General features: G+C 42.3%; 1 protein-coding gene across 2 annotated transcripts; it reads right to left on the bottom strand.

Annotated features, from left to right (window-relative positions):
• Positions 1–10,804: 10,804 nt before the first annotated feature.
• Positions 10,805–26,819, bottom strand: yrk (Yes-related kinase). Of its 2 annotated transcripts, none has more exons than XM_079258321.1 (13): positions 26,723–26,819; positions 19,260–19,337; positions 18,333–18,593; positions 18,013–18,115; positions 17,365–17,463; positions 17,089–17,192; positions 16,803–16,952; positions 15,392–15,556; positions 13,880–14,059; positions 12,644–12,720; positions 12,399–12,552; positions 12,087–12,218; positions 10,805–11,332 (listed from the first exon to the last, which is right to left on the bottom strand). In XM_079258321.1, the coding sequence occupies exons 3-13, from the start codon at positions 18,568–18,570 to the stop codon at positions 11,124–11,126; spliced, it is 1,611 nt and encodes a 536-aa protein (XP_079114447.1). In that variant the 5' UTR covers positions 18,571–18,593; positions 19,260–19,337; positions 26,723–26,819; the 3' UTR covers positions 10,805–11,123. The 2 variants fall into 2 exon arrangements, with proteins under 2 accessions (XP_079114447.1, XP_079114448.1); XM_079258322.1 differs by lacking the exon at positions 15,392–15,556 and adding an exon at positions 14,671–14,826.
• Positions 26,820–27,495: the final 676 nt, after the last annotated feature.

The following is a 27,495-nucleotide window of genomic DNA, read 5'->3' as shown; positions in this document are numbered from 1 at the left end:
CCAGTTTGTGAGAGAAGGAAAGGAGTACTTGCTTTAATTAAACATTGCATCACATGTACTTACACAAACGTGCACATGCTGTCACTCCCAGACATGCAGCGACACATACCAACACACACATGCAAATATGCCCCCGCAGCTCCATCCTCCCACACATCGATTTACACATAAAGACAGACAACTCGCACACACATATGTACCCATCACGCACAAAACAAAGACACATGCAAATACCTCTCTATAGTGCTCTGCAGGGGGCATTCTGACAGGGTTTAGATGCGAGCCAATCAATCCCACTATGATTCATTGTTTAAGCAAACACTCTTGGCATCCATCAGCCGCCATTCCAGTATAATCATATGTAGCAAATGCATTTGGTGCATTTTTACTGTGAATGGCTCTGGGGCTTTGGAACACACAGTGGCGTAGTATTGTCTCTGTGAAAACAGCCGATGGTATGTGGTGCTCCCACATGATGATCTGTTGAATCTGCTTCACAAGAAGGAGCTCTCAAATGAATACTGTTTGAACAGTTTTGATCTTCTACATTTTTCAAAACTTTGTTTTCTAAGTTTTTGGTGTTGTTGTGCATAAACAGGAAACACAACAAGAACTCACAACATGTCTCAGAGAGGGTGTCTGTGCATGCCAAAGATTAGCCCCTGTCAGTTTTTAGTTGGGCAATCACTCTGCTCTTCTTATTCCTGGTAGTGCAATGACTCTGTTCATGGTAGTTGTGCTGCATATCTATTCTCTTCCCATCTATCTCACTGCCACAAAGGCTCGCAGACTCACAGGCCTGCCAGCAGAAACCCTCAATGAGGAGCTAGACTTTGCGTGTATATATGCATGTATGTGTGATCACATGCGTGTGCGCGTGTATGTGTGTGTGCCTGGGAGTGTGCACATGTATAAGTGTGTCTTCCTGGGTGTGTTTGTAAAAGCACTCACTGAGCTCTAACGGGTGTGCAGTTGTTGCTAAGAGACAGGCAGCAGCACTGAGGCAGCATGGCGGGGTAGGGGGCTGGGGGGGGTACAGAGAAGAGAGAGTGGGGGGTTAAAAAAAAAATAGCGAGAGGGAGAAAGTGTGTGCGTGAGGCCAGGAGAGAGAAGTGGGGAGGGGGAAGTGGGTCAAGGGGTCCGCAGAGACTGAATGACACCGTGCGGAAACTCAGCTAGCATCAGAGTGTCGTTCTACCACATCACCTCAACCCTGATGCAACCTTGACTGGAGCTCCAACATCTTCACACAATAATGTCGGGTGTGTGTGTGTGGTTTTTTTTTTTTTTGGGGGGGGGGGTATCACAACAGTAATAATTGAGAAAAAAAAACACATGTGATGAATGGTGGAACAACTTGGTGACTGTGACGGTTTCAAAGTTATCTGATATTTGCAGTGAAGAACCATTGTTGTATTGAAGATGCATCATTTCAAAGATGCCAGTGGATCTGGTTATCACATCAAATAGAGGTCTGCTAAGTAAAGAGCAGCACTACTGGGATCTTGATTATGTCACATCTTTGATATAATGGCTTCAACATGGAAAAAAGAAAAAAAAAATATTTCAAACAATATACTTTTCAGAAAATCGAGGTACACATGACGTTCTTTGTAAGGATTGTGTGTTCAGGTTTTGTTGATGCAGCCCTATGAAGCTAAATTTTGTGAGATGGGCTGCTATTTGGGGTTGTTCTCTTTATTATCATAATTAACAATAATGTTGTGTTCTGCGTCTAAAGGGCACCGTAGTGGATTGCAGACCATAGGAATGACACATGTGATTAGGTTGCAATTTGATCACAACCTAAATACATTAAATATATTCTTTCAAATTACAAATGTGGAACATAAATGCACACCTGGCAAAAATGATATATTATAAACTATGTTTTTCTTTGGGGCTGTAGAGTGATGTGGATGTTAGCGTTGTTGTTTAACATTAAGGTTCTTGGATTCAACTTCAGATGGTCCCTTTCTGTGTTAAGGTTCTTCCAATGCAAATGATGCAGACATAGGTTTTCTCTGGCTAGTCTAGATTCCCACAGTCCAAAAACATGTATATTAGGTTAAGTGTGAATGGCTCTATGATTGACTGTGGCCACAAAACCCCAAATTGAAGAGGTATAGAAAATGGTGGGATTGATGGATTCTTCTACTCTAAAGTTCATCCTAATCACATCTCCTCAGTGTTGTGCTTCCATTTATTTATTTATTTTTATTTATTTATTTATTCCAGCAGACCAGAACAAATTGAACAAGGGCTCCAGAGCGGGCTTTATATTTGGTTTTACTCTTGGTTTGGTGTATTTAGTTGGTTGCCATGTCCAGTTCTGCTGACACCATGGATTTTTTTCACACCCATATTGAGAAAAAAAATAGAATCAAACAAAAAAAGGTGCAAACAGTCTCTGCAAAGTTTTTAAATCTTCTTCTCATCAACAGCCATACACTGTTTGAGAGGTTGAGGTGGTTTAGGTGTAGCAAAGGGAGCCGTGACAGAAATGCTGGCGCATCGCACATTTGGCTTTAGTGAGCGGCAGCTCCACACTTCAGCGAAACACAGACAGTCACACTAACACACTTACACACAGACCTTCTCCCCCTCCACTCACACTCTCCTTCACTCTGACCTCTCCTCTCCTTCTCACCCACTCACATCCCACCCACCCTGCTGCCCCCACCCCTAAGAAAACTACCACCACCTCCCCAGCTGCAGGAAATTCCTAATGATCTCCATCATCAGTGTGGTGTGTCTCCTGCCAAGAACAGGTGCGTGCGTGTGCAGCAAACACGCACACAAAGAATATAAATGAAAAGAGATCAACACATAAACCATATGTGCAGACAAACAAAGAGGCAGACAGATATTCAGACACACATCTAAACACACTTCACACAGACCAGAATCAGTGGCAGCCCAGCCAAGGGTGCACACAGGGGACTCGAGAAGTAGCTCAAAACACGAGACAACAAATCAGGACCTCCACGGTCCCATCCGCCTGTCTCACTATATGCCTGTCTCACTCCCGTTGTTTCACAGGAACCTACAAGCTGCAGTTATTCTAAGATGAGGAGGACTGTAATACCCTGTCCCTCTTCCTTCCTCATCCCACTCCCCCTACTTGTCTTCCTCACTGCTCCTCCTCTCATCTCCAGCACCCCCTTCACCTCCCACCCCCACTTTCTCTCCCACAACACATACCTCCACTTCCCTACACCACTTCTACCGCTTCAACTCAGCCTGACACTCTCCCTCCTTTCCCCCCTACTCTCCTGCAGGCGTTTTCCTGGTTGTTGCTGACGGCCGCCCCTCTTTCAGGTCATGTGACCAACCACGCCAGCTGGGAACAGGGGCGTGCACATGTGCATGCAGAAAAAAACATGCAGTTATGTGTCAGGAAACACTCCGAAACACATGCAAATACAGGAGGTTGACACCAACGACTCCAATTCACACAGGTGCACGTACAAACAAAGCGTGCACGCTCACACTGACACACTCCAGTCATGCTGATAACAGGCACACTTAAAAAAAGCACACACACAACACACAATTGCAGTCACGCATCTCTACCTCACACACAGAAGACACACAAACCAGATGCTTGGACCCCGACACACACTCAGACCTTGAGGCCAGTGTGTTGGAGAGGGGCCTCTGTGCTGCGGCCCTGACTTCCTGACTCCTCCTCCTCCTCCCTCCATACTCCTGTTCCACAGTTGCTGTGGGAGACGCTGCAGCAGCGCCCGTTGCCAAGCAGAAGGCTGCTGGCTGTTTGAACAACAATGGCCGCCTTGTGAACATTCCAACTGTAGGTACTGACAACTCATCATCCACAGTCTCAGCATACACACCTCTGGAGAAAGCACAAACGTTCTGTTCACGTTACACACCAGCACCACACTGCTGTACCTCTCTGGCTCTTGGCCCCGAGCCTGAGCGAGGCAACATGTACAGACACAAACACAATGAAGAATGCACACACACACACACACACACACACACACACACACACACACACACACACACATGCACGCTCAGAGAAATTATGACTTTTACTGAGAGGATAAGAAACCCCTCAGTCCCTCTCTGTCTACCTGCAGCTCTTTACCATCTCCCTCTCTCTTTCTCTCACACACTCACGGTGCGCAGTGCATTCATCCATCTTCCCTCCTCTCCCCAACTACTCTCTGTCTTTCTCTCTTATCTCTTTCTCTCTCCTCCCCCTCCACAGCCTCCTGCTTTCACTCGCTTTCCATCTCTGGAAGTGTGTGTTCTCACACACTCTCTCTCACACACACACACACACATCATCCTGGAACGCACACACAGACACACAATCTCTTTCTCTCCTGGAAGGTAGCGAATCTCTTCGTCCCTTGGGGGCATACACTTCCTCAGAGAAGGAGGGAAAAGGGAAAGTAGAAAGAGAACTAGAAACAAGGGTGGAACGGGCAAGAGAGGAAGAGGATGAGGAGGCGGGGGGGGGGGGGGGGGGGGGTGGATGGAAGCGAGTGAAAACTATATTCACATAAGGAATTTATAGACAGACCCCTCTGTGCTCTGATTATCTCCTCATATTGATGGGATGACACTGAAGCCACGGTGGTGGGACATAAAAGTTGGCTCTGGAACGTAGAAGTCTGTAATGAAGTCAAATTGGTGTGTCTGTGTGTGCGTTTGTTTTCAAACACATACACATCCAGACACATGAATATTCAGACAACATCATAAAAAACTCAAAACACATGAGATTTGAGAAACATAAAAATCCAACGCTCTGTAAAGTGCAATGATCTTTAAATTAGCGTGCGTCAGAGAAAGCTGGTGCGTATTGAGTACCAGGCGCTGAGAAGAGATGCCTTTGTGTGTTTTTGTGTGTGTGTGTCTGCGTGTTTTCCCCATCTCTCGCTCCTCTTTAATAATTGAGCTGATTCTGTCCAGCTTGTTAGGGAGGTACACAGCAGCTTCACACTCTGTCTTTCTCTCCTTCGCCTCCTCTCTCGCATTTCTCCCTCCTTGTCCCTCTACCTCTCTACTCTGTCTTCATTTATCACTCCTTCTCCTTCCTGACCCCTCTGTCCTCACTCTCCGTCTCTTCCCCCTCCCTTTTCCTCCACAAATCCCTCCTGTTCTTTGACCTCTCCCTCGCCTCTTGCAGCCGCCACCTCTCTCCATCCCCTTCCATCCATCCATCCATCCCACCACCCTCCGTCATCCCCTCTCTACCTGCTTCCCTCCATCCTCCAGAGGTGAGAGGTTGAAGCTTCCTCTCCACTGTCAGACTCAAACTGGCTGCAACCAGCCTTGCTGAGGGGGTGCGGGGAGGACGAGTGGGGGGGGGGGGTGGGGGTGGGGGGGCAAGGAGAATGAGGAGGTAGGTGAAAAAGGACATATCAAAGGAAAGGAGAGGAGCATGGAGTGGGGTGGGAAAGGCGCTGAGGAAGGGACTGACAAAAAGGACTGATAGATGGGGGCAGAGGGGTTAAAAGAGTGAAGGAGGCGAGAGAGAGAAAGAGAGGAAAGAGAGAGAGAGGGGGAGACGTCTTCTTTTGAGTCACTGCCTTTGGCGCGGAGGAGCCGTTTTATGAATGTATCGTGTGGGAGGTGACAGAATGGAGCATACAAACACTGCTTACACTAATGCTAAATGGCTGCTGTGTGTGTGGGTGCATCTGTACGTGTGTGTGTGTGAGTGTGTCTATGTGGATATATAAGTGTGTGTGTGTGTGTGTGCGAGCATGTGTGGGAGATGAACCACATTTACCTGCCTGTGGCAAAAGCTTTTTCACTTCAGGTGAGGTTTAGATTAATAGGAGTGATAAAAGACAGGACCCTTCACCCCCCAGGACAAAATAATAACTAATTATCTTTGGCAGAAGTAGCTTGTTGAATAATAAAAAATAAAAAATATTGAAAGCAGTAAAAATATGACAGAAAATGTCCAGTGACTTTAAAATATATATGAGGTTTGTAAAGTTGTTTGTTGGTTGTTTTTTAACAGCATACAGGATCCTTGCTGTTTTCTCGCAGCTCTCTGCCGACAGCTCTAAGTACACTTTGAAGACAGCTGTATTCAGCCAAATTTTGCGACTGTGAAGAGTCGTGAATGTAAAATTGCATCCTAAAATCAATTTCCTGTGTGTTTTGGAGGAATTTCAAGCCCCGAGTAATAATGACTCATTCTCAACATACAACAGAGGCGTGAATTCTCTTTTCCTGAATGACAGGGTGTCTCGCGAGGAGTTCAAATGTGAGAATGATCTTTGGCTGATGTTCAAATAAAATCTGTAACCCCACCCCTTCCAGAAAAAAATTACCTCTGAAGTTGCAGGGGTGGGGGGGGATCTTGAGATTTTTCAGGTGAATTACCATTTGAATAGATCTGTGTCCTTCCAGAGTTGGGATGCTGATGCTCTTTTTGGTTTGCATTGAAAACCCAGAAGTGATGCACTAAGAAATTAATCCAATCAGTCAACAGGTTGCATTACCCTGAACGTAACTCAAAACTTCCCCAAAGTGACAAGAAATCAATGGCAGTCGATAAATCTACTGTACCATTCAATTGTGCATGTGAATTTGTGTGTGTGCATGCCTATAGATGAATGTGTGTCCATTCTGTCTTCACCATCTCCATGACAACGTCCATATCAAGAGGGCGTCTGACTATGGCAACCTCACATGCTGATAGGCAGAAAGAGAGAGCAGGTGATTGGTTGAGCTGTCGACTGTCATATCAGCAGGGTGTATCTTTGTGACACTGCAACACATACACATGCGTACCCACAGTCACACGCACACACTCTGACTTGCCTGTGCACGCCTACGAACTGCAGCAAGGTGCAAACAAAAGGTACTTCTACAGCATAAATGCACACTCTTGGCAAAGCACACATGTGCATGCACACACATACGCAAACACACAGATCTGAGATGAGATGTGGTGTGTTAGGTGTGCTGACCCTGCCAATGAGGACAGGAGGAACATCAACGGAGCTACAAGGCCGTTGCTATGACAACTAGCCCCGCTCGCACAGGTAGGAAGCACAATAGGCCTAAGCTGTTATATGTTCACATTCTCTGTATCACACACACACACACACTCACACGCTCACACAGACACCCACACACAGCAACACACTCAAGACAAGTCTGACAGACAGCGGCTGAATGCCAAGGTAAGGCCATTTCCTTTTCATTCCAGCATTCACAGTGTTGAAATTATTAATTATGTCCAAGTGGACCTGCCAATAAGAACTCAGTCTTCAACCAGCAACTGAGAACATGAGACTGTGCGAGAGAGAGAGAGAGAGACAGAGAGACAGACAGACAGACAGACAGACAGAGCACCACTCTGCATACTAACAGCACCTGCACTAGGGCAGCCTGAGCACATCGCTGAGGGGCCCTTAAATAACCAACTGTCACTGCCAAGACACTGACATTGACTTCTCTCATCCCTCTCTTCTCTTTCAATTTCTCTGCACTTTCTTTCCTTTGCTCCCCCCCCCCTCACCCCTCCCCTCCACACCCCCCCATTAACCACAGACATGAGCAGATAATCACCACCATGAGTGTGCCTTGCCTCCAACACAACTGGCTCTGTTGCCACTGCAGGATGTGCTGCTGCTGCTGTGTCCTGCCTAACTCAGGAGGGCTGCCACGAAGGAAAACCAGAGAGCTGGATGTGAGTCCTGTTTATATGTAAAACAAACACCTGTCCACTAACAGGAGTCCATGGTTAAACATCTGCTACATCTCACCGACATGTATCAGAAATGTCTCCACAAACTCAGGTACGGATAAAAACCTACTGAAAAATGAAATAAACAAGGGGAGGCTGTGTGTGACTGTTTATGTGTGCCAGCAGTGTGGGAGTACCTGGGGAGCTACTGTACACTGTTGCCCTGCCTACAATGTGTGTATTAAGTGATAATGAGGCTAATGGGGAAGATATGATAAATGAAAAAAAATAAATAAATAAAATACAAAAAAAAAAAAAAAAACAGGTGGGGGGTATACAGGGTTCACTGCGTGCACATTCAACTACACTGCGCGCGTGCGCCTATGTGTATTTGAATATAATTATTTTATATGTAACGACTCACGCTGCATGCCTCCAGTTAAAGCCAAGATGACCCAGCAGCTCGAGCTGTACCCATGCAGCATGCGTCCTGGAACGGCACCAACAAGAATCGTGTAAGAAAAAGAAAGAAAAAAAATACTCCAACAAGAAGCGTAACCAGATGTGCGCAGCACAGCTGGCTGAGTGGACACTACGTTTTATTGTGTATTTTCTACGTTAAAAACGCCACACGCACACTCACCAAAGGGACGGAGAGTCTGTGGGCTCGCGCTGCTGGAGCTGATGCGGTGTCAAAGCTCGCTGTTCTCCGCGGTGCTGGCTCCTCTTCCCGTCCGGGTCACGGAGCCGTTGCTTTGACGGCTGCAGCCGCCAGCGAGCAGCGCTTCCCCTTCATCTGAACTCCCCGTGTCGGAAGGAGATTGTCCTCCCACATCAATGTAAACGCTGTCTCCTCCTGCCGCGCGCCACCGTCTCCAGCGGCTCAACGGAAAAAACGCTCCTCCCGCTCACATCAATATCTGCACCCGCAAATATGTGAAAGAGAGAAAGGAAAAAAACACAAAAAAAAAACAAAAAGGAAGAATTTAACAAAAAAGAATAGGTAGTGTGGAGGTTTCAGCACTGTCTTCTTCTTGGTAAAGATGCTGACACAACCGCACGCAAGTCCTGAGCTCTGGTTTTGGTGACAGACACGGGACTCCCCAGTATGCGGGAGGCGAAAATCGACAGTGCGCCCGTGCGTCTCTGCCTCTGCAATTCCAGCTCTCTGTCTCTCGTGCGCACCGTTCTCCACTGTGCCTTTACAACGTGCCTGACTGTCAAAGCCATCCGGGTACCCGTAGCTGGCTTCACTTTAAACATCAGGAACCATGGGAAGTGAAGTTTTCTGGAGTCAGAACGCGGTAGGTCTGGTGTAGGATGCAAAGCATGTGCAGGATAGTTACTTAGTCACTTTTCTATTTTAGACCCTCTTTCCAATGAAGAGAAATGTTTTCCATCTTTTAAAAATATCAGGATGAACTCATTAAACAGCTAATGGTGGAGGGTTGTGCGGTTGCATTACCTTTTATTCCCCAGTTAGACGTTTTTGAAGGTCAACCAGTATGATTGTGTTGGTCACTGAAATTATCATCAAATCAAATTAAACTTTGTTTATAAAACACTTTTCATACAATAAAATGCAGTACAAAGTGCTTTACAGATTAAAAAGCACTAAAAAGTATACTCCCACACACACACACACACACACACACACACACATCACACCTATTTCCAACATCCATCTTAATCATCACAGTAATATGTTGCTGAGCACAGAGGAGTCCAGTAAGGAAACACTATCAGAGGAGCAGTCTGCACCAGGAGTCGACCAGACCACAGCGACAAGGGCACCAACAAGGGCACTGGTCAAAACACAATGATATGAAAGGGGCCCCTGCAGTCATGTCCAACATGACATCCGGCACAAAGGGCTCCCTCTGAGAAACATCAGAGAACACATGAGAATGATAAAACACATACAATAATTAAACAAAAGACTAAGAAAAAATATACCACAAGCGTACAGTTTGGTTAAGGATCGGACTTGTGGCAGGCTTTTCAATCCTCTCCAAGAGGTAGTCTCCTCCGGGATCTGACAGAGGGAATGCTGTTATCCCAGAGGATGAGGTCCCAGATTCTGGATATGGGGATCCCCACTGGCTCCAGAATTGTATTCTCATATTTATGTCTGTCAGTTGCATACCAGTCAGGAAAACACCTGATGGTACTTTAATCTTCCAAATGGTGCTTCATGCAGTATAAGTACATTTCCTAAAATATATCCTCAAAATACTTAAATGCTTTTCCTCAGGTTCTGAGTTTAAATAAATGTATGAAGTTTTGGCAACTGTATTTTTTGCTTATCAACAGCAACCAGAAATTTAGGATGAATTGACGTGAAATGCACAAAAAATACACATGTTGTATCTTTAAAAAGATATCTGACCTTTATTGCAATAACATAACAAGGGGGATGGCAACATGGTTACATTCTTGGCAAAAAAAAAAAAAAAAAAGATTAAAAAAACATTCATTTATAACCCTCCACAGTCTGTGTTATAGATGTCTCTTCTTTGTGTATGTCATCTCACCCCCACCTTCCCAACTAATTAAAACTTGTACAAGTTAATTAGATATAGAATTGTTTGCAACTTTCTGGTATATCTGAGTTAAATTAGAACAACAAAAGAGATAATTCATACAAAATTGTCATAGAAAATATCAGACATGTAAAGCAAATCCTTACCACACCTTGGACTTTTTGCATTGAAGGCAATAATTGTTAACATGATTAAAGTCAAGTCAAGGAGGATTGACAGACATCTTTTACCAGCCATTCTCTTAATCTAAATGCAACAATAAAGGTGTAAAACAGACCTAATGCAGAAGAAGAAATCTTAAACATGATTGCCTGTATCTGTACATAATCTAGTTAGTTCCAACCCAGGTCCATGAGATTCTCTGCCGATCGTTAAAGGGTGTTTTTATGATGGAAACCTGTTGCTTATGTGATCCTTTCTGTATCAAGATATTATCTCAAGCAAAATACTAAAACTGTTCTTTGCAGAAAGAGAAATCAAAAGACCTGAACAAATATGGCAGCTGAACAGATCATGTACCCACTGGATTCCCCCCCCCCCCCCCCCACCTCCCACCCCATCACAACCATCTACATCTTCTTTCAGTTCCTTGTTGTCATGGTTACAGAGTAAAGCAACATTTCTGCAAGGTCTAACCAGGGGAGCTCCAAATCCTCAACATGGTTAAACTGATCTGTTCGGAGCAGGCTGCAGTTTTCAGTGACAGAGAAGGGGAGCTGTCTTTAGACACTGAAACAAGTCAATGATATGTATCTTTAAAAGAGTATGGGCGAGTGTGTATCTCGTAAAGGATCAAATACATTATAGGCATGTGCTGTTAATGGGCTGCCCGCCACTGCATTTGTAGGTAATTCCCTGCCCATTCAAAGCTTGATGTTGTCCGACACGTGCGGTCACAGGTTTTCTCCAGGTTGATATTGCGGCTCTGTGGCGGTGAAGTAATCCTCCAGAAAGGACTGGAGGTACTCAAAGGTGTGCCTTTCATCAGGTTCCCGCCTCCAGCACTGCAGCATCAGTTCATGGAGGGAGGCCGGGCAGCCAGGGGCACAGGGCATCCGGTAGCCCCTCTCCACCTGCTCTAGCACCTCACGGTTGTTCATGCCTGAAGGGATGAAGAAGGGAGGAGGGTCAATTAAACACATACAGAAAGAAGAAAAAAGTTCCTATACACTATCAAAATAATAACAATGTGAAAAAGGCAGGATAAAATATCTGTTGGTTTCCTTATATAGGCTATTATGAATTGGCCTTCATTATGTTTTCCCCTCTGTCTGTAAAGCGTCTTGAGATGGCATTGCCGTGATTTGACGCTATATAAATAAAGTTGAATTGAATTGAATTGAATTGAATCCAGAATTCCTGCAAACACCTGTGCTTGACTCTTTCTCATGTGCACTTTTGGCGTTTCAACATGACATATCTTTTACAAAAACTATTATGAAGCACTAATGGAGCCTTAAAGGCATAATACCTTTGAAAAGCAAAACAGCAAAAGACCTGCATGAAAGAGTATAATGATTAATTGTTTTTACTAAAATATAGGGTAAAAGACGGAAAGCTGACTTTTGAAACTGCAGATTTTGCATGCTAATTTTCTCAGTAGGGTGGAAAGTACTCAAAAAACTGTTACTCCTTCTTTTCCGTATTTTTTTTCCATTTAATCTCGATCCATTGTTGAACAGGGTAGGTATGTCATTGATTGATCGACAGCATTATGTATCAAAACCATCCATTCCATCAAGTCACCCCTCAAGATCTCAAAGACTGTGGATCACACAACTAATCCTGGAGCCTTTTATTGCCATTGATAATAAACCTGTTCCTGCATGAGAGCGATTGCAAATAACATCTTATACCTGGGTAGGGAACTCGTCCCTTAGTGATGAGCTCAGTTAATAGGATGCCAAAGCTCCAGACATCTGACTTGATGGTAAAGCGCCCATAGAGTGCAGCTTCTGGAGCCGTCCACTTAATGGGGAATTTTGCCCCTGAAACCATGGTAACACAAGGAAAAAAACATAACCATATAATTAGGATAGGTTATCTATAAAAATGCAGTCATGAAGGCTAAAGCAGACACTTTTAAAAATAGCACTGAGAAAGTGTGGCTCTCCTCTGGCTCATTCCCACATAAACACACACCCACACTTAATATGACAGCCTGCTACCTTGTCTGGCTGTGTATTCATTGTCCTCAATGAGCCTGGCCAGGCCAAAGTCAGCAATTTTGCAGACCAGATTGTCCCCAACAAGGATGTTGGCTGCTCGCAGGTCACGATGAATGTAGTTCATCCGCTCAATGTATGCCATTCCAGCTGCAATCTGCACAACAAGAGAAATAAAAACAGCTCTGATCTTGCAATGGTGTAAAAGCCTTCTTTTCTTTTTATCAGGGTGTTTGTCTTTAACTCACCTGGGCTGCCATGTCCACCAACTGAGGCAGCTTCAAGCTTTGTCCCTCTCCATCTTTTAGGAAGTCCAGCAAACTTCCTGAAATCAACAAAGTAGAACTGTCATTATGAGACGAGCTGTGGTGAGCAACAGCAGTATATAATTACTGCGAATCCTACTTGTTGAATATTCACATCTTTTTATTTATTTAATAAATAAAAATAAAATAAATGAATAAAAACAAGTCTTTCTTCACTATATACAGACTTTGCAAATGTGGAGCTCAATGGACCGCCTACTTATGAAGATAAGAGTGTATACTCCGCTTGTGGGCAAAGAAAAGAAGCGAAAAGAAGTTAGGAAGAAAGAGGTGCAAGTTTTTTAACATATTCTGTTTAATATGACACCGTACATCATGCCTTTTTAATACATTTAGATTACATGTTAGTAAATTTCTACTTGAAGAAGCACATTTCGATTACAGTTTGAGTCTTTTCTGGTTTATATAAATGCTGAGGCAACATTTTGCCCCGTCATCCTCCATCTCCGCGTTACGCTCAAATGTCACACTCGGAGAACCAGAGACAATCCCAGGGATTGGCAGGTACTGAGTGCTTTGTCCAACAGGGACGTGAGAGTTTTAACTTTGTCCTCCACATTGCATTACGCTTCAGTGATCAATAAATCTTCTACTAAGGTTTTTCATTTATTGACTAAATGCCTTCACTGGTGGCTTTTTTCTTTTTTCTCTGTTTGTTTGATACCGTGTCAGATGTTTGAAACATGTAATTTCAAGAGCTGAATAAAAGTTACGACCAGCAGCGATGAGAGAAAAAGAAATCATGAGAAAAAATTTTAAGCAGGTCCAAATTCAGGTGAAATGGAGAGATTTACTTTATTCACTTAGAAAGATTTTATTCAAGATACACTGTCTCTGGGAGGATTATACTCTCATGAACTACTGCACTTAGATCAATAGTAAAAGTTGACTGTGTATTTAAATATTTTCACATCTATAATGTAATAATGTTTTTAAAAAATTTGAATATTTTCAGTAAATAATTAATCAAATAATTAATCATTTTGATAAGTATAACTGGATTTTTAGTTTTGTGATATACAAAAGTTGACTTGAAAACTTTGGTGTGAACAGCCCCCCCCCCCCCCCCCCCCCCCCCCCCCCCCCCCCACCTGCTGCAATAGCAGCAGTTCAAACCTACAGTACGTCAGAGTGGTGACAGTTTGCTCAGCCTGATACCTTGGCTCATGAACTCAGTGATTATGTAGATGGGCTCCTCAGACACTACGGCATAAAGCTGCACCAACTTGTCGTGCCGGAGTCTCTTCATGATCTGAGCCTCCTCCAGGAAGGCCTCGGGGGACATGGTTCCCGGCTTCAGAGTCTTCACTGCTACCTTGGTGGTGCCGTTCCACATGCCTGGCATACAGACAAGAGGATGTTAATGCACGCACAGAACACAGACACACATGCAAAGGCTTCATGTGCATCCAGGTATATGCACTAATTTTTCTGTCCTAGTGAAAGCAATAGATGCTTTGATGGTACATTAGTGTTTATAGAGTATATGTAGAAACAGAAATACATTTATTACAGATAAACATAAGGTGTTTCAGCAGATCACTACATGTGGTAAATTTCTGGTGCATGCACATGATTGTTATTTTGGAGAACATGCATGATGTGACAGGCTGATGTGCCGAAACAGGGAGCCAAGGAGGGAGAAAGGGAGAATTTCTGGCTTTCTTACATCAACACCGGCAGCACCTGACTTACATGGACAGGCTCAGAAATCCAACACACTCAGCAAAAAAGTGTAATGGCTTTGACAGAAATGGATCGCAGGTGTAACTGCAAAAAAACATCCTGTGGGAATATCAGCCAATATGTGATCTATTTGGAAAAACAATTTTGCTAACATGAACCGACACAAAAGGAAATCCACACCCAGACTCTGAGCACTATCAATAATCGTTGCTACATGGACACTTTTCCTCTCTGTGCCTGTAGAGGGTGTCAGAGGTTCTCACCCATCCACACGTCCCCGAAGCAGCCCTGTCCCAGCTTCCTTTGCATTGACAGTGTTTCCCTCGGTACTTCCCAGGCATCCCGCCCAAGACCCATGGTGAGAGGGGTGGAGTTGAGGCAGGGCTTTGTCAGGTAATAACACAGCCCGTCATTACTTCCTGAGAGGAGGAGGAGGAGGAAGCATGTGCCAGAAAGGGTGGAGATGATGGTGAATAATTAGAAAAGTGGGTGAATGCAAGAATGGAGAATGGAAGGAAAGGATGCAGTGTTGATGGATAGAAGAAGAAGAAGAGATGGGAAGGGTGACAAAAGGTGATGTGAGATGATGAAACATGCACATGCAATCATGGGGGAGGAAGGGAGCAACTCAGCATACCTGGATGTGAAACATTGATTCGTTTTTATCAATTAACAGCTGCCGATTCTTCTCACCTGCATTTTTATTTTTCATGCATTCATCTTAGAAAATTTACACAAGTCGCTGCAGTTTGGTGTTTTTCCTGTCTGTGTGATGTACCTGTATGCACTTGATGCTAGAAATACTAGTCACTACTATGACATACACACTAGCGCTTCATACCAGGAATGTTTAAAAGATGTTCTTCAACCTCAAACATGAATCGGCAGCTTTAATGTATAGATTTTTTTTAAAATTATTATTCAAGTGTGCTTCTGCTATTATCGCCCTCCTCCCCCTTTAAACACAGCCCACACCCATCCTACCCATCCAGACTTCTCCAAACTGGCCGTTGCCCAGTTTCTTAATCAGCTGGAGAGATTCACGGGGAATCTCCCACATATCCTTGGTCTTCACTGATAAGTCAGCCAGCTTAGGCATGCCTCGCTTACAGCTGCCAATCAAACGGCAGCACAGCCCCGCCGCTCTCTCTGAGAGAGAGTTGGGGAGACAAACAGACAAGAAAACAGCAAGAGCAGAGATAAAGAAAGAACAAGACAGGTTCCTTATGTGCGACAGACAAAGCAAACATACAGAAACACTACTTGCTTAAACATACTTTGCAACATTATATGGAGGCACAGTATTAAAACAGGGATGTTGCACTAAAAAAGCTAAGTGATATAATGAACACTGCCAAATTTGCTTTTGATTATCACATACTGCACAGTCTTCTTATCAAAGCACAAACCACCAGGGGGCAGATTTATACTGTCAGAGAGCAATGGCAGTGGGAGGTGTTGCATCACATTCACTGAATAAAGTTTAAAGTTATTAATGGCTGCTGGTTCTCTTACTTGATCAAGCATTTGTTAAGTGTAAAATAAAATAGTATCAAACATGAAAGCACTCATGAGGCATACATTTGCACTTTTGATATGTTACTTCATAAGATCGTCGCTGTTGATGTACTGACATGAAATCAGCTTTAAGTTGCAGCTGACTGACAAGGAGAGTCACCTTTTAACAAACACAGAACACTGTAATCTGCAGCAACGTATAGTTGTTAATATAAAATCTAAACCCGTAAAGTCAAGTGGTTTGTCATATGAAAGTAGAATCGCTAAAAGTATAAATGGTATAAGTAGAAATGAAAAGAAAAACTGTGTTAAACAGCAGGTCTTAGGTGTGGAAGGAAGGAAGTATTGTACAAGCACCACAGGGCTAAATTCAGTTGCTTATCTGTGCAACAGGCAATGTTGCAAAAGAATTAGATTTCAATCATTTACTGTGTCAGTTAATTTATTCATTTAGAATATATTTGGTAAGGTAAATGTCTAAAAGTATGGTTACAGGGGAACCTTGTCCCTGGTTAAGCTTTTAAGGAAATTGTATCAAAACTAACAGAACTAACAACGAATAAAAACTTGACCAAAGCATACACAGAGCAGCATTATCACAAAGGCAAAAAGAAGAACAAAAGAGAAACAAAGAGGATGTGCAAAAGAGGAAAAAGTATAACTAATGTATTCATTTATTAGTGTTCAGAAATTCGTTTCCACTTTTTATTTTCTTATATTGTCAGCAAAATTGTTCCACATCTGTGGACAATTTAATGACAAAGAAACTGTACCAGATGCACAAATAAAGCTAATTTTAGCCTTAAAGTCACAGAGGCAGAAGCATTGCAGCTTGATGGACACGCAGAAGCAAAAAGACAGGAATAATTTGTGTTACCTGTGTAGTGATCTACCAGCTGCTGTACAGTTTCAAACTGTGATCTGGTGGTGATGTAGTAGCCACCGTTGTCTAATTTACGAATCTTATAATGCTTGACATGATCTCCCTTGTTGTCGTCCCAGTCACGGATGGAAAGAGAGTAGGCACCTGTAAGGAGGTGAAACATCGAGAGGAAAGTGAGGACAAAAAAATAAAAAGCTCAGAATAGCAGAGGGGTGAGGGTTTAAGGCTTTTTATAGGTTAAAGATTATGATGTATGCATTTGAATGTGTTGTTGTCTCACCCTTTGTGGTTTCACTCTCTCGAATAAGGAACGTTCCCCTCTGGTTGCCGTGACCCAGCAACTGTCTCTCCGCATCCTTTCTCCCCATCTTCCCAAAATACCACCTGTCACCATGATAACAACACTCGGGTCACAGCAGCAACAACACACATCATTTGACCTCTGCCTTCAGACTGCATGTCAATCACTTGGAACATCATAAGGTATACGCTTAGAAAGCAGCGAACAAAGCTGTTTGAATGTGTATGAACTTGCATGTCTTGTGCACACACTCACTCCTCAGCTTGTATGGAGTCAACTGGAGCCACATAGTTAGAGGGGATGTAACCTGAGTTGCCAGTATCCAAAGAGCGAGCTTCCCACCAGTCACCCTCTCTGTGGAAATTAAAAATAATTAGAAAATACACAAGCATTTATGGGAAAAGGGTATGTAACAATTTCATCAATGTAAAACAGAAGAACAGAGCAAGTCTAACCCAGAAAGAGGAACAAAACAACTAATGTGAACCTGAGTTGTGCAAACTCAAACGTAAGTCTTCGCTTCTCTGTTAACTTCTAAACTAATTGCAAACGCCATATAAATTGATTTTAGATTTCCAGAGTCAGACAAAATGTTTTTCAATAACCAAAGCTTGTCAACACTGCCTGCAGCAGTGAAAGCCTCTGACAGTTGTTAATGGGTGGCATTTAATTGCACTCTGTGAAATCTAATGTATTAAAAAATATTAACCATTAGGAAGAGAGAACTGATTTCATTTAACCTATTTAGCTCAGATCACAGACATTTGCACAGCTGTCACATTGTAGGGAACATTTTCAGATACTACAGAGAAGCTTTTTTTTTGTTTTGTTTTGTTTTTTTACGGCATCATCTCCAAACACTTCTAGTCAAAATAAAACTGCTTCCTTGTTTTTTATGCTCACGTGTTGTTGATGATTTGGAATTTCTCTCCTTTCTGGAAGGTGAGGTCATCTTCAGTGCGAGCATCGTAGTCATACAAAGCTATAAAGAGAGTGACTCCACCGCCTGCACAAAAACACAACAGGGATTATTATCCAAGGCTGTTCCTGCTTTAAAGCAACGGTCTTCACATGAAAACATATATTGCAAAACAGAAGCCAAGATTAATACTGAATGGGTTAAATTTGATCCATTGTCATCTATAGAAAACATCATTTGTTTGTATGGACTTGTAGTATATATGTAATACAACACACACACACACACACACACACGTGCATACTTGTTATGCCTCCCGGCCGCTGGTGCATGCCAGTGTTAGGGAAGACGGTGCTGGGCGGGAAGCCCTTGTTGAAGTCCGGGATCGTCTGAGTGGGGTCAGGACAGTAGCGGCCCTGAGAGAAGCCTGTGGATGACCCTCCATCTGTGTTGCTAGGAGACAAATCTGTACCATCTCCTGTAGTTGATGGTGCTGCTAGTGATTTGGCAGACTTCTTCTGCTTGCAACAGACACACCCCATAATAACCAGCACAGAGACGGCGTCTGTAAAAGCAGACAGTTTATTTGATCTCTTTTATAAATAATTTCTTTCTAAACGTCCCTGTAAGTAGATTATTGATTTATTGATTCATTTGCTATACCATTTAGTCCAATTCAGGGTTGGAGCCAATCTTAGCAATTATAGGTATAAACAACAATACATGCTCACACTCACTGCTAGGGAGAATTTAGAGTGATTAATTAACATGCATGTATCTGGACGGTGATGGATGCAGGAGCACCTGATGAGAACCCACCCATACACAGGTAGAACATGGAAACGCCACACAGAAAGGCCACTGTTCAAACCTTTCCGGCTCAGACCAGCAAAGTTCTGCTTGTCAGGCCACAGCGCTAACCACAACACCACTGTGCATCTTTCATTATTAATAAAGATTAATAATGCTGCATAATGTCATACATCATAGAAAATATATACAACTTTCATATTGTTTCTACACCGTCGACTAACTTGCCAACTTCAGCAAGAAGAAAGTGAAAGCAACACACTAACAGCAGACGGGTTAAGAAAAAACTGAGAACTGTGGAGCGAGAAGTCAGAAACCTAAAAAATCTTAACTTCCTCTAAGAAAGAAAGAGGAGGATGAGGAAGAGAAGGAAGAAGAAAGGAGGAGGTAGAGGGGGAAGGAGAAGTTAACTTTTTCTCACCTGATGTCTTCCTCTGTCAGATCATCTGTCAATCACCATCGCCGCTGGAAAAGAGATGGAGGAGGTGAGTGACAGGGGCTGGAATGAGAGAGCAGGGCAAAGAGGGGATGAGTGGCAGAGAACGGGAGAGGGAAAATGTGGTGGAGAACTTGAGAGAAAGGCTCAAGTGCAGTAAAGTGTGAATAAATAGACTCATGAAGGTAGATGCAAGAAGACAGAAGTTAGAAAAAAGACAGACAGTCTGAGATATGAAAAGACAGAGAGAAAGATCTGAGGTTAGCCACTTCCCTTTTTGCTTTGCAGTTTCGAGATGGGGGTACTCGGTTGTTCTCTGGTCAACAGCTGTTTGCATGTGTGTATCTGGGAACTTGCCTGTGCACATGTGGGCGTTTGAGTTTGTGGTGAAATAGACCTGTATTTAAATGTCATTAGACAACAATAACTGACACAAAGTGACTATCTTTCCAAGTGTGTAATGTGTTTCACAAAACTCATTGTGTCAGTGTGCACGCATGTATGCAATTCTGACTTCCAGTTTTGAGCAAACTGCATTGTTTCAGCAGAATGTGTTTTGACAAAGCAAAAACTCGAGCCAACGTCAAGAGGAAATAACATAAAGTTAAACTTGCCAAACATTTTAATTGCGTACAAAAAGTCAACGACATGAGCTTTTGTGAGCAGCAGACGTGTTCAGGAAAATGAATTTTGTGTGACATTATCAGAGCATCCATCAATACTTGACTACAAAATTCTGTTGTAGTCAAGTCAAAGTTGGTGCAAACCTGTTTAATACTTTACTGCTAACTAGAACTCATTGAAAAAAAATCCTTTTCTTTTCAACATAGTTTGTTTTTGTTTTTTTCACTAGGAATCCGTAATTTATTCATTTCAAACATTTAAAAAAAAAAAAGAACATGAAAAATGCTTTAAATATTTTACTAATAGTCACTATAAAGGGGCTCTTTTATGTTTTTTTTTTCCCACGTAAGGTTTAGCTTATACATGCACAAAACCAAAAGTACAAGTCAAAGGAAGGTTTTTTTTTTTGGTTTTTTTTTACTCAAAGAGAACATTTCTGCTAATTTGCCTTAAACTTCTTTTCATTTGATAGCAAATATTACAACAACATATGGGAGGAAGTTTAGCTATCAGGCTCCTCTCTTATGGAACCAGCTCCCACCATGGGTTCGGGAGGCAGACTCCCTCCACACCTTTAAGATCGAGTTGAAAACCTTCCTTTTCCATGATTCTTATAGTTAGGATATGAGCATCTCCTGAGTTGGAGTCTGCATGTACAGGACCCAACTGTCCAGGTTATGCTCTTTGCTCTTATAGTTATGGGTAGTCTAGTCAACCATTACTTATGTAGCAATGGGGATGTTACCTGATGCACTAAGAAGTACCTCGCTCTATTTCTCTAAAATATTAATGTATAAATATATGACAGTATTGCCGTCTCTAACTTATTTCTCCTTTTTCCGCAGGTCTTCCTGAATAAGTGCAGTTGTACGTGTTGATCTGTCTTTCCTGTCCTCTCCACCCCAACCAGTCGAGGCAGATGGCTGCCCTCCCTGAGCCGGGTTCGGCCAGAGGTTTTCTTCCTGTTAAAGGGGAGTTTTTTCCTTCCCACTGTCGCCTCGTGCATGATTGGATCGATGTCATGATTTGATGCAATGAGTTGGTTTCTATTATAGACTATGTATGAATTGGCTTGAAATGATGTGTATATAAAGTGCCCTGTGACAACATTGTTGTGAAGTGGAGCTATACAAATAAAGCTGAATTGAATTTAATGGAATTACATGCATCTCTTTGAAAATACCCAGTTAGAGGCAAATTTAACATGTCACAAACAACAAATGAGCTGCTTCAAACTTACCCATTTCTGACCAATCACTAAAATGTCATAGACAAATAAACTTCTAAAAAAAAACCCAACTAAATAATAATAATAAAAAAAAACGAATAAGAATTAAATTGCATATTAAAGTTTGAGATAATCCTGAGATGAGATCACACCAGCTGGGTTAGTGAGCTATTTCCTGAACTACGTCTTACATGTAAAATTGTTGGTTTATGACCCGTAAAGGTACTTCTATAAGGGAATTGAAATGTAAACATAAAATAAAGTCTAACTTTTTATTTTAAATATTACATAGTTTTGAGATGTTTTCTACGACATGAGTGAAATCTTTTTTTGACACTCAGAAAACCCTCAAAACATGAACTATTTCCTGCCAGAACATGTCACCAGAGGTTACATTTTGTCATGATAAGAAACAGGCATCAGAAACCTGACAAGGTAAAAATAATTTAACTCTCAACGATACATTTAGTGGCCATAAACCCTGTGGTCAGGTAGGAAGCTATGATATTTAATCAACACCCCTAGATTATCAAATGTTGGAAAAAGTATTAGAAACACTTCTCAGAATAATTCAGTTTAATCAAACAGCGACACAAACTGCTGCTCCCAACAAAAACCATCAGGGTTTCCATTCAGTGACAACCTTGACCTTTACATTTCCTTTGGATTTCTTGCAGTACACTGTTACAATGTTGGTAATAATCTGATGGCTGCATGAAGAGAGGTCTTGGGATTCTAACCTGCAACCTTTCAGACAGACGAAACTCCTGGCTAGGGTCACCCCACCTACTGAAGAATGCAGGGGAAGTCACACAGAAGGAGAACAATACCAGCTATGGCAGCGAAGGAAGAACAAAAAAAGTAATTGACTTTTATCATTTAAACAAAACCCAATAGAGCCACCATGAAGCAGCATCAGGTTTGTTCCATCTGCACAAAGTCCTTAAAATTCCTTCATGGCACAAAAGCTATTATAAGCTACATCCAGGGAAGTGTGTTGCTCACTTGCAGCAAAATATACAAAGGTTCTGCATGCAAGGAATCAACACACACATTCATTCATTATCAGGCTGGCCATCATGAGAGCTACAGGAAGTTAGCCCTGTAAGAGTTTCCTGTCCACCCCTCTGACGGCTCCCCTCTTTTCCTGGAAACTGAGGACCGAGTCCATCCACACACACGTATATAAAGCAGCAGGAGACCCATAAACACTTTTTCTTTGTCTGCTGTTCTTTACTCTGTCCACACACCTGTTCAGAAACAGCCTTTCATTTTCATTTATCCTCCTATCAATTACTTACTTCTTTCTCTGTCTGATAATCAGCAGAAAGGAGAACTGGCAGAGGGCATTACAGAAGTCTCTTCTCCTCTATCCTTATCTCTACTCTACTTTTTTTCAGTTCCTTTTTTTCATTTCTCCAGGAGGGGTAGATCACCAGAATGAGGGATTATACAATATCACAATATCAGAGATACGCTCTCTATTTCTCTATCTCTCACACACACACACACACACACACACAATAAAAAGTGTTTACAAAGCAGCCGTACCATTCATTGTTCTCGATTAGGTTCCTGTTGAGCAGATATTCCTGCTCTTGTCTCGTCTTCCTCCCTGCACACAGAAGCTCTGATCTCTAACAGCTAGGGCTCAATAATCAGGTTGATCAGAAGCAGGTAAATAAAACCAAAGCAGTCCAAATACAGGAATTATTATATCCCCAGCCCAGTCCGCTGACTGTCAGTACATTTTATAGCAGATGGCAAATGTAAAGAAATAATTATAATACTCTGCGAGACAGAAGCTGCTTCCTCTTGTGAGGTGAGAGGTGCTGTGTTGGTTTGTGATGAGTCTGATTGTAACAGCAGGCCTTTTTACAGCATGTTCAAGTTGGTGGGCTGATATATCTGCAACATCAAAGTGTTCACATCTTTTTTGACATGTGACATTTTCACTGTTGTTTCATCCAAATATCCATACTCACACTTACTTTGAAGAAAGTGTTTCATCTTTAAATTATTTCAATAGAAATACTCTCTACCAAAGAAAATGCTCAAACTAGCATGCCCATCCCTGGACTTTGTAAAAAGGGTGCAGAATTTTAAGCGTTATCTCTTAATGCAGTCACTGTGATTCACACCTCTTTCTGGACCTGAACCGGAAAGCTTGTTTAACTGCATAGTTATTTATTTATTTTTATTATAATAAATTTTGTAAGTGGCAACTTAAGCGAAATGTCAAAATAGCAAAACGGAGAAAAAGGTTTTGATCATTTTAAAGTAGCATTCAGTATGAGCTGCAATCGTATATTTTGAACTGTTTATATCTCAGGAAATACGAAGAAACTTTTAGCATTCTGTAGAATTTCCTTTGTCATCCTGTTGTGGACAGTTCATACCATCAATGACCTGCTACTTTTCTATACATAGACAATTTTTCAGGTTTGGTACGAGTCTCAAAGCAAGTCCTGTATTTGCTGTATGGTTCAGATTACCGTTGTTCTGACAGTTGAGGTCCAGTTCAATGGTCTGTCTGTATTCAGCTGCAATCAACATTCCCTCCAGGTTATTTCACAGGAGGATGCTGCCACTACCATGCTTTAAGGTGGGGGTGGTATTGGAAGCAGGCAGTTTGACAGCTCTGGTGTTTTGTTTAGCACAAAAAGTTTCAATTTTTGGTTCTTCAGTCCAGACAAAAATGGTAGTCATCCATTCAGTCATTCAGTTTCCATACTGCCTAGTCCAATAAAAAGGTTGTGGCTAGAGCCTGTCCCAGTATTAACCAGACAAGAGGTGGGTTACACTGGTTGCCGGTCCATCACAGGGCATAATCACCCAACGGGCTTCAGAAAGAGAAAGGGTCTAAGCACTATCTGAATCCAGGGGAACAAATGACACGGGTGATTGAGCCTGAACAAAATGCAAGAATTTTTTTTAAAGCACTGATGATTTGAGAAATGCTAATAACTGTAAGCCTAGTGTTTAGCTACTTATTTTAAATGTTATTTTTCTCTCCAACTGCTTCCTGGTGTTGCGAATTTAGCCAAGGTAACAATCTGAGAGCCGGCGAGGTCCATGCAGAAAACGTGCAGTTTTTATAAATATCTGGATCACACAGTGATTAGTCCTGGGAAACTTGGATGACAAATGGTTGCAAAGAATAGTAATATAAAGTTTGTTTTAGCACATCTGACAGCTGGTCATACCCCAGACAAGTTCCCCTACTACTACCTCCATTTACATCCCCTCTTTACCTAAAAGTGTCACAAGAAAATTGTCCTCAAATGGGTCTTTAGAGCTGTTATTTTCCACTGCTGCACAACTTTTTATGACAGCATTTGTTCATTCTGAACAATATAAGGAAGCAAATAAATTTTGACCTAAAAAGCACCAGCTGTGTCCACGCAGCGTATTCTATAAAATCACAATAACATCACCATCATCACACTCACAAACATCGAAATCCAAATGACACACCCTTTCCTGCACAGTGGGCTGAAGATAAGCTGCTCCCAGTAGGAAAGTTCACTGCATCAACACACATAAACTTTCAAATCTGTAGTGTTTAGATGATTTTACACAGGTCCTGTGCAAAGTGGTAAGCTTACTTTTTACCTCCACTTCCCCATGTCTGTTCTTTCCTTTTGAACTCTCACTGCTTTTTCTCACTAACTGCCTCATGAGCAGGAAATTCAACAGGATGCAGAGTGTGAGTGGGGTAGGAATGATAGGACAATGGGAAGCAAGCTGTCACTGAAGCCTCACACACACACACACACACACACACACACACACACACACACACACAGCACACACTTTGAGTTTACATGTACACTCAAAAAGGAGAGAGAGCTGGAAGGGAGCAGTGGAAAAGTAAGGCGTCTTGGCCATCGGGATGTCCTGTTTCCACATGATGTCATAGTATCCTTTAGATACTGTATACTAGAGCTACCTGGATTGTTATAAAAATGCGCCTGTGTGCCTAATATTTCCAGAGTGTGGTCATGCTTGTTTTTTTTTTTTTGTTTGGTTTTTTTTTTTCATCAAAATGATCAAGGACTTTTTCTAAAGACCCAACAAGAGACTGTGCTTTCCTCACTAGTCTACACTCAGGTGCTTCAAGAGGAGCAGGTTCGGCCCTGGGTGAAAATTTAGCTGTCATAGTCCTCAGCTGCTCAGTAGGAAAACTGTTTGATGATGGAAATGCTCATTTCCAACCCCAACCCCAACCCCCCCCCCCCCCCCCCCCCCCCCCCCCATACCTCCCTTAGAAACGGTATCCACGCCCCCTTCCTTCCTGCCTTGCCCAGAGGCAAAAGACAGGAACTGACCTCGTAAAGAAACAGGAAGTGATGGAGTCCGGCCTTGGACAGGCTAATCACGGTTTTCCCACAAACCGCTGTCCCCTGATCCAAATTTAAAAAAATCCACATCCACACACTGAACTTATTTATGCTAAGGAATAAAACTGTAGGTTGATTGCAGAAAATTGCCTACCATGAAAAAGGGACATAGGCTGCCCTAATCAGACCATGTTAGAGCCAGAGAAACACCTCTGATAGATGGGTATGTTAAGGAAACAGGCAACCAGGCCTTTTCCTCAAGGTGGCTTCCTGTAGGCACACTGCCAAATAAATCAGTTACACTTACTGCAGGAATGTTTCACATACTGAAATCCTGAGTAACAGTTTGATAAATTTATCCATTAAAAATGTGAAGATAAAACCCACATCCAGGCTGCTGTGTTTGCAAATAAAAAACTTTTTTTTACTACTTGGAACTTCCGAAACAGAAAAATATTCCATCATTTCAGCTTCGTCCATCTGGTTGTCTTCAACCTGACTCATGTCTGATGGGAAAAAAATATCACTTTAAATGAGTTACGAGCAACTTCTCTGGTAATTTCCACTATTTCAATATTGCAATTTCAACTTGTTTCTAAACATCCTCCTCTGTGGTATACTGCCACTAAAGAGTAGAAGTACTAGTAGACTATAAAGGCACTTAATCAGCTTGGCTGATATTAAACTTCCCTTCCCGTTTCTAATGGACACAGCATTACACAAGTCACACAAAAAACCTGAATTAGTAGAATTGCTCTAATTGAGGAGAGGAATTACATATAGATCATGTGATGGGGTGCTGAAGACACATTTTACATACAGACACACACACATACATTCATATATATATATACATACATACATACATACACACACACACACACACACACACACACACACACACACACACATATATATATATATATATATATATATATGTATATATATATATATATATATACACACACACACACACACACATACATAATTACATACATAAATACATAATTACATACATAAATACATATATATGTGTGTATGTATATGTATATCATGTTCACATACACTTTTACAGTGACAACTTTGAGTAAAATTGCTTTAACTCCTGGATGAAAAATAGTTATGACCCTTATCCCTACATTTTTACAGGTAGAGCTTCCAGGATGCTTACACACAAGCTGCTCTCTTCTTTTCCTTCCCATCATGACATTAAAGTAATAATGAACTTAAAAAGCAACAGAGTGAAGACCTACCTGACACACAAGCCGTCTGAACACCAGGGAATTCCTGGAGTCGGTGAACTGTCGGGTGAGCAGAGGCGCGAGAGCAAAGTTGCGCACTACTGCGTTGGCCAAGTGAGAAAAGAAGCGAGCGCGCGGATCCTCCGGAAGGCACGGGGAACGCACTTCACGCGCACTGGGGGGACAGCCCAGAAGAAGGTGCGCGTATGGCGAATATCAGCCTAACAACCCTGACATTTAATAGAGGCATTTAAGGACGCTTGTATTTTACAAATGCGCTTTATGTGTCGAAAACAAGCGGTGGATAAGGCAGGTATAGCTCATAGGCTAGCAATGAAATACTCCTGAGGGCAAGCAGAGTTCAGTAAACAAAGCTAAAGTTATGTGTTTCAAGAGGAAGTTCGCTGTGATAACAAAAAAAAAAAAAAAAAACACAACCCCAAAACATATTTGTAATGTAGGGCCTATTCATCGCACGTAGAGTGAAACATACCAGTGTTTATAGCGGAAGGTTCTCAGCTTCAGCGTCTGATGTGCAACTGCACGCGCTCATGTCACACTTTGCCTCAGTGGTGTGAAAGACAGGAAAGGAGAGAATAAGACGTGTGATATCCGCAAAGGAGAAAATATAACCATAGAGAAATTACCTTCAACACTATTCACTATACTGGCATGACACTCGTGTTTCTTGTAACCGTACTTCACCCATAGCCCAGCAGACAGTCTGCTGTTGGAAACCAGTAAGTCGTCATATTTAAGGGTCTTTGTCTCCATCTTGTGGTTTG

Source organism: Telmatherina bonti (genome assembly GCF_933228915.1).
Source record: "Telmatherina bonti genome assembly, chromosome: 19".
Lineage (NCBI taxonomy): Eukaryota > Metazoa > Chordata > Actinopteri > Atheriniformes > Telmatherinidae > Telmatherina > Telmatherina bonti.
Note: the sequence above shows the minus strand (reverse complement) of the source record. Positions and strands in the feature narration are given on the sequence as shown.

Excerpts from the sequence above, each read along its gene's own strand:
- yrk (XM_079258321.1), bottom strand. The coding sequence starts at position 18,570 with ATGGGGTGTGTCTGTTGCAAGCAGAAGAAGTCTGCCAAATCACTAGCA. Across the intron at positions 12,219-12,398 it reads TGAATACACAGCCAGACAAG|GGGCAAAATTCCCCATTAAG; the intron begins GTAGCAGGCTGT and ends CCATGGTTTCAG. Across the intron at positions 11,333-12,086 it reads GGGACGAGTTCCCTACCCAG|GCATGAACAACCGTGAGGTG; the intron begins GTATAAGATGTT and ends TCATCCCTTCAG.